The sequence below is a fragment of the Sapajus apella genome, unplaced genomic scaffold, assembly GCF_009761245.1.
Source record: "Sapajus apella isolate SASKATOON/1434 unplaced genomic scaffold, GSC_monkey_1.0 scaffold6, whole genome shotgun sequence".
Lineage (NCBI taxonomy): Eukaryota > Metazoa > Chordata > Mammalia > Primates > Cebidae > Sapajus > Sapajus apella.
In genome coordinates, this window is record NW_022436946.1 from 650,474 (window position 1) to 666,156 (window position 15,683).

Consider the following 15,683-nt stretch of genomic DNA (forward strand, 5'->3'; position numbering starts at 1 on the left):
GGCCTCCCAAAGTGCTAGAATTACAGGGGTGAGTCACTGTGCCCGGCTGGGATGGTTTAATGTAAGAAACTTTATTACCATGAGTTTCTAAAGGAATGTGTGACAAGTGCCCTATTCTGCCTCAGGTGATGGCAGAGGAATGGAGATTGAGCCTGGAGGAAGCCCTGTGAAGTACATATCTGTAAATCATGAAATAGCATCATTTTCCTTGTGTGGTCTTATTGAAATGGTGACCAAAAAAATCCAGAAAATAAAATCCCACTAGCAGTGTGTCCAATAATCTTTGTTTACCCCCTCCGTATTGTTACGTCAAGACACGGAGCCCAGCTGGGGAATTCTGAATACTAGGTTCTAAAACAGGATTTGTCATAAACGAATTGCTTGATCCTAGACATTCACCTCTAAAATACACCTGACCTAACCTCTCGGGAATGTGGTGAAAATCAAATGGGAGGGAAAGTGGGCAAGCACCTGAACAAGGTACTGAGGCGCGTGAGGTAACACTATAATACCATCCATACCAAGATCTATAACATCCCTGGTTTTCGCCGCGTCCGCCGGGTGGCGGTGGTGCCAGACTGCGCAGGCGCTTCCCTGGGTTCGGCCGCACCCTCTTCTGCCGCTTCCCGCCGCCTCCCCTCGCCCCGGCGCGCGCACGCCGCCCGGCGTCCTCGCTCCCGGTGTGTCGCTCCGAGTGCGCCCGAATAGCCGAGGACGTCCCCGGCACCGGAAGTGACCCTGGCGGGTTTGTCTTCAAATTCTCGGCGAGCAGAAGCGGCGCCGGCAGGTGGTGACGATTGAACTGGGCAGTACTGGGGCCGTGAGCAGAGAGCAAGGTGGCCTGGACTGGGCCAGGCCCTGCTTCCTCGCTGCCGGGACCTCCATTCGGCCAATCTCCTGTGCCTGGCGTTGGGCAGTTCCCCGAGGAGCTTGGGCCGCCGCAGGTGAGACTTCACTCTGATGGTGCTCTGGGAACCCCCGATTTTCCAGGGCCGGGCCGGTGAGGGACTTGGGGGGCTCGCAGCGAGAACCTGCCGCGCATCCCTCCTTGAGCCTGCCTGTGCCTGAGCTGAGGTCTTAGGTCCTTGCTGTTGTCGCCGACACTTTGGTTCAGGTGCCAATCCCCGTACCTGAAGAATCCTGTCCAGCTGGGGACTTTTCGGGTGCTCCTGTCGATCCCATCTTTTGGCCTGTGTCGTTAGCAAGTCACCAGCAGAGAGTTTTTAGTTCTTCGCTGTTTTGACTGATTCTCTCCCAAATCCGTTCACGCCCCCCACCCTGAAACCCTCACAGGTGAAAACTCCGATGTCCATGCCGTTGGGAGGCAACTTATTTTCTTAAAAGTTGTTAGGTTGAGTGACATTGTTGGGGATGTTATGTCTTTATTCTAGAGCCCGGCGTCCTCTGGGAGGCCTGTGGGCCTTTTGGTTTAGAATTGGTACATTTTAGGTAAGTTTTCCCTCGAAACATTTGTTTCATACAAATGTGATGACAAAGCTAGAGGTAAACGTAGATCCTAAAGTGCCTTACAGTGGATAATCTCAAGCTCTTATTTAATCAAAAATAGTTTCCTGTTGTAACCGCGAAGGGCCGCTTTTATATTAGTTACTAACTTCCAACAGCACGGTGATGCACCCTTTTGTCTTGAAAACACTAATTTACGTCTTCCTCTTTGAAATCAGACCTTTAGTTACTGCTGAAAACATTCGCGATGTTTTAGAATGTGTGCCTTAGATAACACGTTGATAGTCGCCTTAGTAGATGTTAAGACAGATTCTTGAAATGTTTATACAGGCTTAAACGTCTCAATATAAAGCACTATTTTCTTTTCCAAAGGAGATGGTTTTTGTTCTTATACCAAGAAATAGGAGCAAAACTCTTTGTTTTGTACTGTGTTAACATTAACAACTTGGGGCGGCTGCGGTGGCTCACGTCTGTAATCCCAGTACTTTGGGAGGCCAAGGCATCGGATTACGAGGTCAGGAGTTGGAGACCAGCCTGGCCAATATGGTGAAATCCGTCTCTACTAAAAATACAAAAATTAGCCGGGGGTGGTGGTGTGCGCCTGTAGTCCCAGCTACTAGGGAGGCTGAGGCAGGAGAATCGCTTGAACTTGGGAGGTGGAGGTTGCAGTGAGCCAAGATCACACCACTGCACTCACACTCCTGCCTGGGTGACAGAGGGAGACTCCTCAAAAAAACAAACAAACAAAAAACTTGTGGCCTGTAAATACCTTTAAAAAGAAGCCAGGCAGTGCTGATCAACTTTCCAACATTCCTAGACTTTGAAAAGCTATATAAAGCTTCTTTATAGCATTGGTTATTCAAGAAGCATTTATATTTTTATAGGTTCAGTACTAGGCATGCTCTGTAGTCTACAAAGGGATTCTCCACCTCATTTGGAAACTGGTGTCACCATCCTGACAAATATTTAGGATTAGAGAAGCTTGTTGGAATTTATTAACAACATTATTGAATTTCTGTTAACAATACTTTGTTTCTTTTTTAGCCACTTGACTGTTTAAAAAAGACAGCATTATCACATAAATATGGTCAATCTTGATAACATGCTAAACAGATTTTACTTGTGGTGTTTATTGATAGGGCTTGAATATGACTTTTAAATTACATTTTAATTATTATACTCACGAATTTGTTTTGTTAGGGTAAACTGAAAGTTTACTGTACAAAGAGAGTAGACTTTATATGTACTTTTTTTCTGAACAGGTTTCTTTTTGGCGCTTTTAAAAAATGGTAACTTTCTTGTGCTTAAGTATGATGATATATAATATAAGTATAATCATATGATGATTATAAAAGTGAGAAAAATGTATGCCATGCTGTAATTGGTCATGGATCATTCATTCATTGTGCTTATTCATAGTCATCAGTGGCTAACTGTAAATTAGCATGTGGTTTCCTTCATATCCCAGAGATGAACATTCTGAAAATTGCTTATCAATGTATTGCCACTTTTGAAGTCACATACACTTGCTTTACTAAAATGCCTTCAGGGAGATGTGTGATTGGGTTTCGTAATCTTTGTTTTAGTAAGTAAATTTTACAGATAAGTGTTTTAACATTTTCAGGCTTGCAACATTGGTGCTTATTTTTTAGTCTGTGTTTAATAATATTTTATGCTTGTCTACTCTTATTAAGCAAAGAAGAAAAAAAACACCTTGAATAAATAAGGTGATATCCCTTCCATTAAACTTCAAGGATTTCAAGGTCTAATTCTGTCTTAATTTTGTCTTCAGTGCAATTCCTTGCAACTCAGTTGATGTTCCTTAAATATCTGTTGAATGAATGACCTGTGCATGATATGTTTAAAAACTGCAAATAAGTGGAACCCAGCCTGAGTCCTTTAAAAATTAAATGGGTAAGGTATCCTCTTCAGGTGTGAAATAGGCAGGGCCCTGTATTTGTTGTTTAGAGACAGAATAAGAATGTTAGAACTCAGATATTTGGATACTTTGCCTGTTCTTTTTCAGTCTCTTTGATCACTTCTTTTTCCTAATTCTAGAGAAGAAAAAAAATAACTTTCGCTGTGGAAGCACAACACTGCATCACATACTATATTTGCTAGAAATTTTGCTGTAAAATTGGGATTTCAGTATTTTTAAAAATTTGATTGTCACTTGAATTAAAATTTCACATTGCATCTTGCTCAGTTTAAATAATTTAGTCATTAGCTGACTCATAAATACTGAAGGCATGTAAGCAAAAGAGTGATTCTGTTAGAATAATGTAAAGGAAAAACTTGCTGTGAGATTAAGCAAGCATAGCCTATGGTTATTCTCTAATAATCCATGTAACCAAGAGCCTGAATTTTGGGACAATCTCATTTTTATAAGTGTTTTATTAATTTTGAACCAATAGATTGTGTTTATAGTTCATAGTGCTTAAAATGTATCAATCAGCTTGTTTTCAAATAGATTCATTTCTTCAAATATTGCCAGATATTGTGCTAAATAGACCCAGTTTCTAGTCTTCCTACAGTGGAATTTTAGCAATGATAACGATATGGATTTGAAAATTGGGAGAATTTCATAAATTTACAGTTGTGACATTCATTTGAGAAGGATGTTTTAGGCTTAGAGATTAATAAGGGAATGGGGAAAATTATTTTCGACTAACATTTAGTGGACTTAGAGTGCTTTAATACTGTTTTCTGCAAACACATTGTTTCTTTGATAATCAGGGATTTTTCAGGTCATGTGTTAATGTGGCCTTGGATTAGACTTAACATTTATGTTTGTTAGAAAATATCAATTCATTGGCTTCTAAAGAATTTTATCTGACTAGAAAGAGTTCAAGACATGGAACCTTTAAGAAGGCTTGGAGTGACTTCTATGAGTTTTGGGCCATTGAGTCATGGCCCATAAGAAAAAAAACGAGGACCACCTATGTATAAGTAATAATTTAAATTTATTTTTTATTTTATTTTATTTTATTTATTTATTTTTGAGACAGAGCCTTACTTTCTTACCCAGGCTGGAGTGCAGTGGCGTGATCACAGCTCACTGCAACTTTGACCTCCTGGGCTCAGGTGATCCTCCCACCTCAGCCTCCTGGTAGCTAGGACTATAGGCACTCCCCATCATGCCCAGCTAATTTTTTGTAGAGACAGGGTTTCATTATGTTGACCAGGCTAGTCTTGAACTTCTGGGCTCAAGCGATCCTCCCACCTCAAACCCCCCAAAGTACTAGGATTACAGGGGTGAACCACCATGCCTGACTATTTTTTATTTTTTTTAGTGGGAAAATGGGAAGAAAGATCTCCAGGGAGACTATTGAGGAAAAGAAGGAGAGAGGGAAAAGACATGAAAGTCTTGACATCCAAGCCCATCTAGAACAACTGTATACTTTTAGTAGCAGGCCCCAATTATACTTTTCTAATACTCTTGCCTAGACTAGGTGTCTCTATAGGGCATGGATGGCTTCAGGGCAGAAGTAATCACGCAAGAATCAAGCTGTAATCCCAGCTTGGAAGGGATAAGCTGAGGATCAAGGAATGTGAACATGCTGAGGGTCAGGAACTGGACAAGGTAAGAACTCTTGGTAGTTACAACAGAAACCTGGCCAGGCACAGGCACAGTGGCTCGTGCCTGTAATCCTAGCACTTTGGGAGGTTAAGGTGGGTTGATCACTTGAGCCCAGGAGTTCAAGACCAGCCTGGGCAACATGGTGAAATCTGCGTCTCTATAAAACATACCAAAAATAAAAATAAAAAAAATTAGCTTGGCGTGGTAGTGCACATCTGTGGTCCCAGCTACGCAGAATCAGTTGAGCCCAGAAGATCAAGGCTGCAGTGAGCTGTGATGGCGCCCGCCTGGGGTAGAGTAAAACCCCGTCAAAAAAAAAAAAACAAAAACAACAACTAGGCAGTATTCAATCAAAGATTTATTGAGATCTACTATTTGAGAACGTGGTTCTAGGTGCTAGAGATATATCAGTAAATAACAGTGAGATATGGCCCTTGGCCATTAGGCTTTTGTTAAGACATAATATGATCAGTGGTCATGAATCCAGGGAGGCACTATTTAGGTCATAGGATTTTATTCCTTTTCTTTTGGAGCTCAGATGCCCAGTCTTGAGTTACTCATAGACCTCAGTTCATAGCTATATTGGTTCATAACAGATTATCCCAAAACTTGGTGACTTAAAACAGCAAACATTTATTATCACTCTCACTGTTTCACTGGGTCAGGAATTTGGGCATGACTTAGCTGGATGCCTCAGATTCAGGGTGGTTTTCAGAGCTGTAATCAGGTATCATCCAGGGCTGTAGTCATCTCAAGGCTCTAGTGAGGAAGGATTCACTTCTGATCTCACTCACATGGTTGTTGGCAGGATTTGGCTCCTCAGGGGCTATTGGACTGAGGGCCTCAGTTCTTCACTGGTTGTTGGCCTGGAGCCTCCCTCAGCTCTTTGCCATGTGGGCCTCTGCCCAGGCAGCTCACTGCATGGAGCTGGTATTTCATTTGAGTGGGGTGAGCAAGAGACAGCAAGCAAGATGGAAGTCATAGTCTAATCTCAGAAATGATATTATGTTATTTGTTACAAGCACACATTCAAGGGCTAGTAATTATGTAAGTACAGATACCAAGAGGCAAAGGTCACTGAGTGCCATCTGGGAGGCCCTCTGTGATTATCTATGGATATAAGGCCCTTCTTTTGTTGTATTTATTTTTTGCTTCTCCCCTATCCTTCATAAGCAGTTTCTCCACTCACATTTTCCTCTTCACCTTCCGTAGACTTTCTAATATATTTAAGGTACTTTCTTGGATATGTATGCATCCTTTAAAAATAAGTATTTTATATAGCGTATATATTTTTAGTTTATAAAATGACATTGGGATTTAGACCTTGTTCTATGTCTGAGACCTTTTTTTCACCCAACCCTGTATTTTGAAGATTTATCCATGTTGCTGTATGTAAATTTTATTCATTGCTTCTGCCTGCTACATGGTGTTCTGTGGTCTGCCACATTTCCCCTAGCTGTGAATAAATAGATTGGCCGTACTTGATTTCTCAAACATTTCTGTCATTCACATCCAAAACCAAGTTCCTTTATGGATCTGTGTGAGACTTTCTCTGGAAGATTTACACAAGAGTGGGATTGCTGGGTCATGGGGTGTATATATACATATATTTACATATATATATGTGTGTGTATATATATACATACACATATATATATGCGTATATAATTTCCCCAAGTACTGCCAGATTGCACTCCCAAATGACAGTGCCAGTTTATGCCTGCAAATTGATGTAAAGGTTTTTTTTTTCACTAGCCCTTGCCAGTACTTAGTTTATTGGACTTAATTTTATTTTGAGTCTGGTTAAAAAAAAAGAGGTCTCTCATGGCTTCAGTTTATATTTATTGGTTACTCCTGTCTGTGCTTGTTAGCCATTTGAGTTTCCTTTCTGTGAACTGTCCTTTATGCTCTTTCCTTATTTTCTTGTGAGGTATTTTGGTCCATTAATGTGAGGAATTACAGTGATAGGATTTTCTGATCTTAAGTCATCTGTGCATTTCTGGGATAAACCCTTCTTGATCATGGGGTGTGAGTGTGTGTGTGTGTCGATGCATTGTAGGTCAGCTAATATTAGGATTTCCATGTTCATAAGTGAAATGGCTCTTTTGTTCTTATTTAGTGCACAATTGAGATGATTTTAGCGTCATAAAAAAGAGTTGCTCAGCTTTTCTCTTGTTTTCTGGATCAGCTTTTATGTGGTTAGAATTATATCTGTTTAGAAGTTTGGTTTTTTTAAAAAAATCCTGAAAAACAAAAGAAACTTGCTTAATAGAAGTCATCTGGGCCTGGAACTTTTTTGTTTGTTTGTTTTAAATGTTTTCTTGAGACACAGTCTCACTCTGTCTCTGTTGCCCAGGCTGGAGTACAGTGGCACTATCTTGCCTCATTGCAGCTTTGACGTCCCCAGGCTCAGGTGATCCTCCCACCTCAGCCTCCTGAGTAGCTGGAACTACAGGTGCACACCACGATGCTCTGCTAATTTTTGTATTCATTGTAGAGACAGGGTTTTGCCGTGTTGCCCAGGCTGGTCTTGAACTCCTAAGCTCCAGCAGTCCTCCTGCCTCAGTGTCCCAAAGTGCTGGGATTACAGGCATGAGCCACTGTGCCTGGCTGTGACCACGCTTAAGAGCTGTTGTGTTGACATCTCTTTTTTCATCAGCTCCTCACTCTTCCCAAGTCTCTGTTTGCCCTGAAATACTCTGCTGTCTCTATCTGGTACTGAGCTGGCACTGCTGTTTTTCTTTCTGATGGTGGGTTAGGGCTAGAGTGAGCAAAGATTGGCCAGTGCAGTGAAAGTCAGAAAGGATGCAGCTAGAATACTAGCTATGAAATACACTTATCTAGATACCCTACTGACACACAAAAGAAGTAAAAAAGTCTTGTTTTCTTTATACTTATATGTCCGCTCAGGTTGCTGTCGTCTTTCATGATTTCTTCACCTTTTTAGTCCTCTAGGCTTGAAACTTTATTCATTTTCAACATTTTTTCCACACAGTGAGTTCCTAAGTAATCTCAGCAGTTCTTTCACCACAGTGTTTCTGATTTGTTTCTTTTTATTCCCATAGCCGCATTCCTAATCCAAATTATTGCCCTCTCAAAAGCACATAAATCTTTCCAGCCTTGAACTTTACCATGTGATTTACAGTTAGAAAATAGTAATAGCATTGTGAACATTAACAAAGCTGACATTTATCAAATGTCTGCTTTAATACTTTATAACCACATCTATGTATCCATATCCTACTAAGTGCAAAGGTTGGATTAGGTTGTCATGTGCAGAAGGTTTCATGGCAGATAGGTTTAACATTTATTAAAGACCTACTTTTTGTCAAATAGTATGCTTAGTACTTTAAATAGTCATTTAGTCTTTATAGCATAACTCCTGAAAGTAGATGCTATGCCACTTCTATAGATTTAAAAATAGGCTTAGAAAAAAGTTAAGGGATTTGACTAAGGTGACAGAATTAGAATTCTAGCCAAAATTTTTTCTAACGTCAAAACACATATGCCTTCTCCTAATCCATACTGCTTCAAAAATGTATCTAATATTCACTATTCATTCTGCAGATGTTTAATAAGATGTGTGTCATGCAAGGATCATATAGTCTCACACCTTTCTGGTGCAAATCCTGCTGTCAGATAACAATCTACTAGAGATTTGACATATATAGAAACTATAGTTTGAAGTAGCCAAGTGCCTTGGGATGAAAGGCACAGTAAAGTGTCAGGGAACTTTAGAGGAGGGAGACATTATTTTGAACTGAGTTTCAGTGGTTAGACATACCAGAAAAACTACCATCTGAGCTGGGCTTTGACACATAGGGAGGGTTTGAATGTGGGAACTTTTTTTAAAAAAATGTTTTATTTATTTATTTATTTTTAAAAAGAATCTGGCTCTGTCTCACAGGCTGGAGTGCAGTGGTGCCATCTCTGCCTACTGCAAACTCTGCTACCCTGGTTCAAGTGATTCTTGTACTTCAGCCTCCCGAGCAGCTGGGACTACAGGTGTGCGCCACCACATCCAGCTAATTTTTGTATATTTAGTAGAGACAGGATTTTGCCATATTGGCCAGGCTGGTCTTGACCCCCTGGCCTCAAGTGATCTGCCTGCCTTGGCCTCTTAAAATATTTCTTGGGCACATTGTCTCATGCCTGTAATCCCAGCACTTTGGGAGACCAAGGCAGGTGGATTACGTGAGGTCAGGAGTTGAAGACCAGCCTGGCCAACATGGTAAAACCCTGTCTCTACAAAAATACAAAAAAAAATTAGCCGAGTGTGGTGGCGGGTGCCTGTAATCCCAGCTACTGTGGAGGCTGAGGTGGAAGAATCACTTGAACCTGGGAGACAGAAGTTAAAGTGAGCTGAGATTGCACCATTGCATTCCAGCCTGGATGACAGAGCGAGACTCCGTCTCAAAAAAAAAAAGTCTTTGAAGAAGTGGAAATAGCGTGAACACACATACAGAGATGGGAAATGTGGTATGTGTGATTGTGAATTTCTTGAGGGAGGCTTGGAAAATATTTTTTAATAACTAGGGTACTTATTTTTAAGAGACATGTAAATTTAAAATGTTTCTTTTTCTTCTTCTTCTTTTTTTAGCTTACAACTGAACATGAGTCTTCTTATGATTAGTGAGAATGTCAAATTGGCTCGTGAATATGCATTGCTGGGAAACTATGACTCTGCAATGGTCTATTATCAGGGAGTTCTTGACCAAATGAACAAGTATCTGTACTCAGTCAAAGATACATACCTCCAGCAGAAATGGCAACAGGTGAGAATAATGGCTGCTGTATATTTTAATGGCTTAAGATTTCAGAAGAGAAAATTTAGATCAAATGTCAATGCTATATATAGTTACATGTTAAGAATGTATGGCTACTGAGCACAGTACCTAGTGACTCACTCCTGTAATCCTAGCACTTTGAGAAGTCAAAGCAGAAGGATCACTTGAGGCGAGGAGTTCAAGTACAACCTGGACAACATAGCAAGACTTCATCTCTACACAAATAAAACAATTAGCCAGATATGGTGGTATATGCCTATAGTCCTAGCTACTAGGGAGGCTGAGGTGGGAGAATCACTTGAGCCTGGGAGGCTGAGGCTTCAATGAGCTATGCTTGTACCACTACACTCCAGCCTGGGCAACAGAGCTAGACCTTGTCTCAAAAATAAAAAACAAAACAAAACATGAATATGTGATTTATTACACAGTTTTGCATATAATACTTGAAACTGAATTTATTATATTAATAATAATCCACTTTCACCATCAGCAGTATTATGAGTTCTACTTAATTCTAATTGCCGGAATCCGATAAGCGTTCTTTAAAATAATGGTTTTGACATTTTTTTCTTTATTAGATTTTTACCCGGTAAAAATAGAGTAGACTTTATTAAGCCATTGTTGAAACTGTAAATGGCTTGTGAATCTCATGGATGGTACCAAATTCTTTTTTTTTTTTTAATTTTTGAGAGAATGTCTTGCTCTGTTGCCCAGGAGGGATGCAGTGGTGCAATCACTGAAGCATTGATCTCAAGGTTCAGCAATCCTCCCACCTCAGCCTCCTGAGTAGGTGGAACCACAGGTGTGCCCCACCATGACCTGCTAATTTTTAATTTTTTTGGCAGAGATGGGCCCTCCCTGTATTTCCTAGTCTGGTTTCAAGCTCCTAGGCTCAAGAGATTCTCCCACTTCAGCCTCCCAAAGTGCTGGGATTACAGGTGTGAGCCACCACACCCAGCCCCATATTCCTGTATAATAGAACTTTATAAAGCAGGTTATGGTTGGATCCCATTGAGAAACTTCAGTTACTGAGGACCAACAGAAATTTAAAATTGGAAATTGTAGAACTTACAGGTCCAGTGGAGGCTGGCATTTGTAATAAGTCTCAACTATATCACAAGAGGAAAGAAATGTTAACAAAGTGATAGTCTTTTTGAGCTGATCTTCTAGATAGAATATTATACCTCAGATTCTACTGAGCTGCTTTTTAAATATTGTTCCATATTTTTCCTTAATTTTTTTTTTGAGAGAAATAGCCTATCTCTTTGAACTTAATCTGTTTCCTTGTATCTGTTCCTCCATGTCCTTTACTACATCCATATCATTACCAGAAGGGGCAAATCTTTTATTTTATTTATCTTTATTTTTTATAGAGATGACGTCTCACTATGTTGTTCAGGCTGGTTTTGAACTCCTGGGTTCAAATGATCCTCTTGCCTTGTCCTCCCAAAGTGCTAGGATTATAGGCATGAGTCACCATTCTCGGCCTGGAAAATACTTAATTTCATAAGGAGTCTGAACTTTGTCAGTGAAGAACTTTTTAGACCTCTTGTTGTTAGGCCAAAGACTTTTACTTAAGTGTAAGCTTTTGTTTAAAGACACTTAAGATTAAATCATTTAAGCTATAAAACAAAACATTATCACCTTAAATTTCATTTCAATAGTTTTTTTACTATTTTCTTTTCTTTCTGTTTTCTTTTGAAATGTAGTTTTGCTCTTGTTGCCCAGGCTGGAGTGCAATGGCATATTCTCAGCTTACTGCAACCTCCACCTCCTGGGTTCAAGCCATTCTCCTGCCCCAGTCTCCTGAGTAGCTGGGATTATAGGTGCCTGTCACCACACCTGGCTTATTTTTGTATTTTTAGTAGAGACAGGTTTTGCCATGTTGGCCAGGCTGGTTTTTAACTCCTGACCTCAGGTGATGCGCCTGCGTTGGGTTTCCAAAGTGCTGGGATTATAGGCATGAGCCACCAATCCTGGCCTACCGTTTTCTTGTTGTGGTAAAATATAGATAACACTTTACTGTCTTGGCTTTTTTTTTTTTTTTTTTTTTTTTTTTGAGACAGAGTCTTGTTCTGTTGCCCAGGCTGGAGTGCAGTGGCGCAGTCTCGGCTCACTGTAACCATCACCTCCTGAGTTCAAGCAATTCTCTTGCCTCAACCTCCTGAGTAGCTGGAATTACAGGCATGTTCCACCTCACCTGGCTAATTCTTTTGTATTTTTAGTAGAGACAGGGTTTCGCCATGTTTGCCTGGCTGGTCTTGAACTCCTGACCTCGGGTGATCCACCTGCCTAAGCCTCTGAGTGCTAGAATTACATATGTGAACTACCGTGCCTGTCCTTGGCCATTTTTAAGTATACAGTTCAGTGTCATTAGATACATATATAATGTGCAACCATCACCATATATAGTTTTGAGACTTAAGTTCAGACCCATTACTATAATACAATTGAGTCAAAACTATATGTAGGTTTTTTTTTGTTTTGTTTTGTTTTTGAGATAGAGTCTCACTGCATCACCAGGTGCCAGATTGGAGTGCAGTGGCGTGACCTCGGCTCACTGCAACCTCTGCCTCCTGGGTTCAAGCAGTTCTCCTGCATCAGCCTCCCAAGTAGCTGGGACTACAGGCATGCGCCACCACACCCAGCTAATTTCTTTTGTATTTTTAGTAGAGACGGGGTTTCACCATATTGGCCAGGATGGTCTTGATCTCTTGACCTCGTGATCCACCCGCCTTGGCCTCCCAAAGTGCTGGGATTACAGGTGTAAGCCACCGTGCCCGGCCAAAACTACATATAGATTTTTTAGGGTTTTTTTTTGAGGCAGGGTCTTAGTCTGTTCCCCAGGCTGGAATTTAGTGGTGCAGTCATGGCTCACTGCAGCCTTCACTTCCCAGGCTCAAGCAATCCTCCCACCGCAGCCTCTGGAGTAGCTGGGACCACAGGCACAAGTCAACATGCCTGGCTTATTATTTTTTAGAGATGGGGGTACTGCTATATTGTCCAGACTTAGTTTTTAAATTGAGTCAAGATTTATTTTCTGTTTTATTTTTGAGTTGGAATCTTACTCTCAAAAAACTAGGGTCATTTCACTGCATTCCAGTCTGGATGAGACCCTGTCTCTAAAAAATATTTTAAAAATAAAGACTGCTTTTGGCCAGGCACTGTGGCTCATGCCTGTAATCCCAGCACTTTGGGAGGCCGAGGCGGGTGGATCACCTGAGATCAAGAGTTCGAGACCAGCCTGACCAACATGGTGAAACCCTGTCTCTAAAAATACAAAAATTAGCCAGGTGTGGTGGCAGATGCCTATAATCCCAGCTACTTGGAAGGCTGAGGCAGGAGAATTGCTTGAACCCAGGAAGTGGAGGTTGCAGTGAGCCCAGATCATGCCATTGCACTCCAGCCTGGTGGACAGAGTGAGACTCCAAAAAAAAAAACAAAAAAAAAAAAAACAGGAAAAAAGACTGCTTTAAAAAAAATCTTGGTTGCATATAAATTGAGACCTTTTTTAGTCTGTAGGTTGTGACCCATTAGTGAGTCATAGAATTAGTAGATTCTGATCAGTGTTATATTCATTTTTTAGAAATTATTTACTGATATATAATAGTTGTACATATCTTGGGGATACACATTATATTTTGACCCCTGAATACAGTGTCTCATGATCAAATCAGGGTAATTGGGATTAATCAGCATTTAAAAATGGCATAAAAATTATCAAAGTAGGGCTGGGCATGGTGGCTCACACCTGTAATCCCAGCACTTTGGGAAGTTAAGGTGGGAGGATGGCTTGAACCTAGGAGTTTGAGGTTATGGTGAGCTCTGATCATGCCACTGCAGTATAGCCTGGGCAACAGAATGAAACTTTGTCTCTAAAAAATAAAAATAAAGTTTGACAAAAATAAAACTTTTACAAGTTGTACTTTGATGTTTTCTTTTCCCCTTGGGCTCAAACAGTTGTCTCACCTCAGCCTCTCAAGTAGGCAGGACTACAGGCATGGGCCACCATGCCCAGCGAATTATTTTTGTAGAACTTTAAAGTTTTAGTTAACTTTTCAATTTGTTATGCAATTTATTTTATTTTTTTCGAGACAGAGTCTCGATCTGTTGCCCAGACCATACTGCAACCTCCGCCCCCTGGGTTCAAGTGATTTTCCTGCCTCAAACTCCTGAGTAGCTGGGATTCCAGGTGCCCGCCACCACACTGACTAATTTTTGTATTTTTAGTAGAGATAGGTTTCACCATGTTGGCCAGGCTGGTCTTGAACACCTGACCTCAGGTGATCTGCCCGCCTTGGCCCACCAAAGTGTTGAGATTACAGGTGTGAGCCACCGTGCCCAGCCTGTTATGCAATTGAAATAAGAATATAAATTAGTAATATTTTTAGTAGAGATGGGGTTTCACCATGTTGGCCAGGCTGGTCTGAAACTCTTGAGCTCAAGTGATCCATCCTCTTCAGCCTCCCAAAGTGCTGGGATTACAGACATGAGCCACCATGCCCAGCCTAGCCTGGATGTTTAATTCATTTTATCAGAATTAATTTTGCAATTGGAAAACAAAAATTTAATGAACTATTATTAAAATTTTGACAAAATATCTTGATGTGGTTTACTGGATATCTGATATCAAAATGGAGTTTTCTAACATCTTTAATAAATGGCCCTCAGTTAATTTTGACAGTGATGTATTATAGGAATTTAAAGAGCCATCTTCTTCTTTGAAATCAGGTTTGGCAGGAAATAAATGTGGAAGCTAAACATGTCAAAGATATCATGAAAACACTAGAGAGCTTTAAACTAGACAGCGCCCCCTTGAAAGCAGCACAGCATGAATTTCCAGCTTCTGAGGGAGAAGTCTGGTCCATGCCTGTACCTGTTGAACGAAGGTAAGTGGAGACCTTTTAAGAAACCAGTTAGCCCAAGGAGCTTATAGCATTGATTATATCTAGGAGGAGGCTGGGGTGGCTGAGAGACAGGAATGGGAGGGAGTTTTTTTTTTACTGAATATTGTCTCTTTTATAACTCTTGAACTTTGTATCATATGCCTTTGTGACCTATTTCAAAAAATAAGATTTAGGTAGGAATAATTCAAATATGTGCTTTTGTGAATGACCTTAAAGTGCTAGAGACAGTGTTACCTTGTGGAAGGAGAATGGGGTTAGGAACTGAAACATTCAGGCTCTGCTTCTGTCTTTGTCATTCTCTGTGGCTTTGGGAAAATAATAAAAGCTTTTTAGACCTCAGATTTTTCTTTTCTTTTTTTTTTTTTTTAGACAGAGTCTTACTCTGTTGCCAGGCTGGAGTGCAGTGGCATGATCTCAGCTCACTGCAACCTCTGCCTCCCAGGTTCAAGCGATTCCCTGCCTCAGCTTTCTGAGTAGCTGGGATTACAGGTGCGCCCCACAATGCCCGGCTAATTTTTTGTATTTTAGTAGAGATGGGTTTCACCATGTTGGCTAGGATGGTCCCAATCTCCTGACCTCGTGATCCTCCTGCCTCGGCCTCCAAAAGTGCTGGGATTACAGGTGTGAGGCCAGGCCTCAGGTTTTTCTTATGTAAAGAGAGAAAGTCAGACTAACAGTGGCTCTCAAACAGGCATCACAGATTACTTCTTTTCATCAAGGTATAATGTTGCTAAAAATGAAAAAAAAAATGGGCTTTTTAATTTATAGAGAAAAGTTAAAAGATAAAATGTTCTGAATTTTAGGGTTTTCTCTGGCATTTTTTCCCCAACTTCCTACTACCAAGTGCTAGCAAATGAACAACTAGTGATACTGATATTTACTGAAATACTCTAAATAGCCAATCGTGTAGTTTTACTGCATAATTTTTAACTGACCAGTGTGCAG

The 15,683-nt window shown here is 40.7% G+C and overlaps 1 protein-coding gene across 3 annotated transcripts in view; it reads left to right on the forward strand.

Annotated features, from left to right (window-relative positions):
* The first annotated feature begins 663 nt into the window (after positions 1-663).
* The window catches only part of KATNA1 (katanin catalytic subunit A1), a 41,624-nt gene continuing 26,604 nt past the window's right edge, over positions 664-15,683 (forward strand). Inside the window, exons 1-4 of one of the 3 annotated variants that reach the window (XM_032274492.1) lie at positions 664-944; positions 4,912-5,047; positions 9,645-9,819; positions 14,563-14,720. In XM_032274492.1, the coding sequence (XP_032130383.1) occupies positions 5,022-5,047; positions 9,645-9,819; positions 14,563-14,720 (359 nt within the window). In that variant the 5' untranslated portion in view covers positions 664-944; positions 4,912-5,021. The remainder of the gene's footprint in view (positions 945-4,911; positions 5,048-9,644; positions 9,820-14,562; positions 14,721-15,683) is intronic. The other 2 variants (XM_032274493.1, XM_032274494.1) reach the window with 2 other exon arrangements.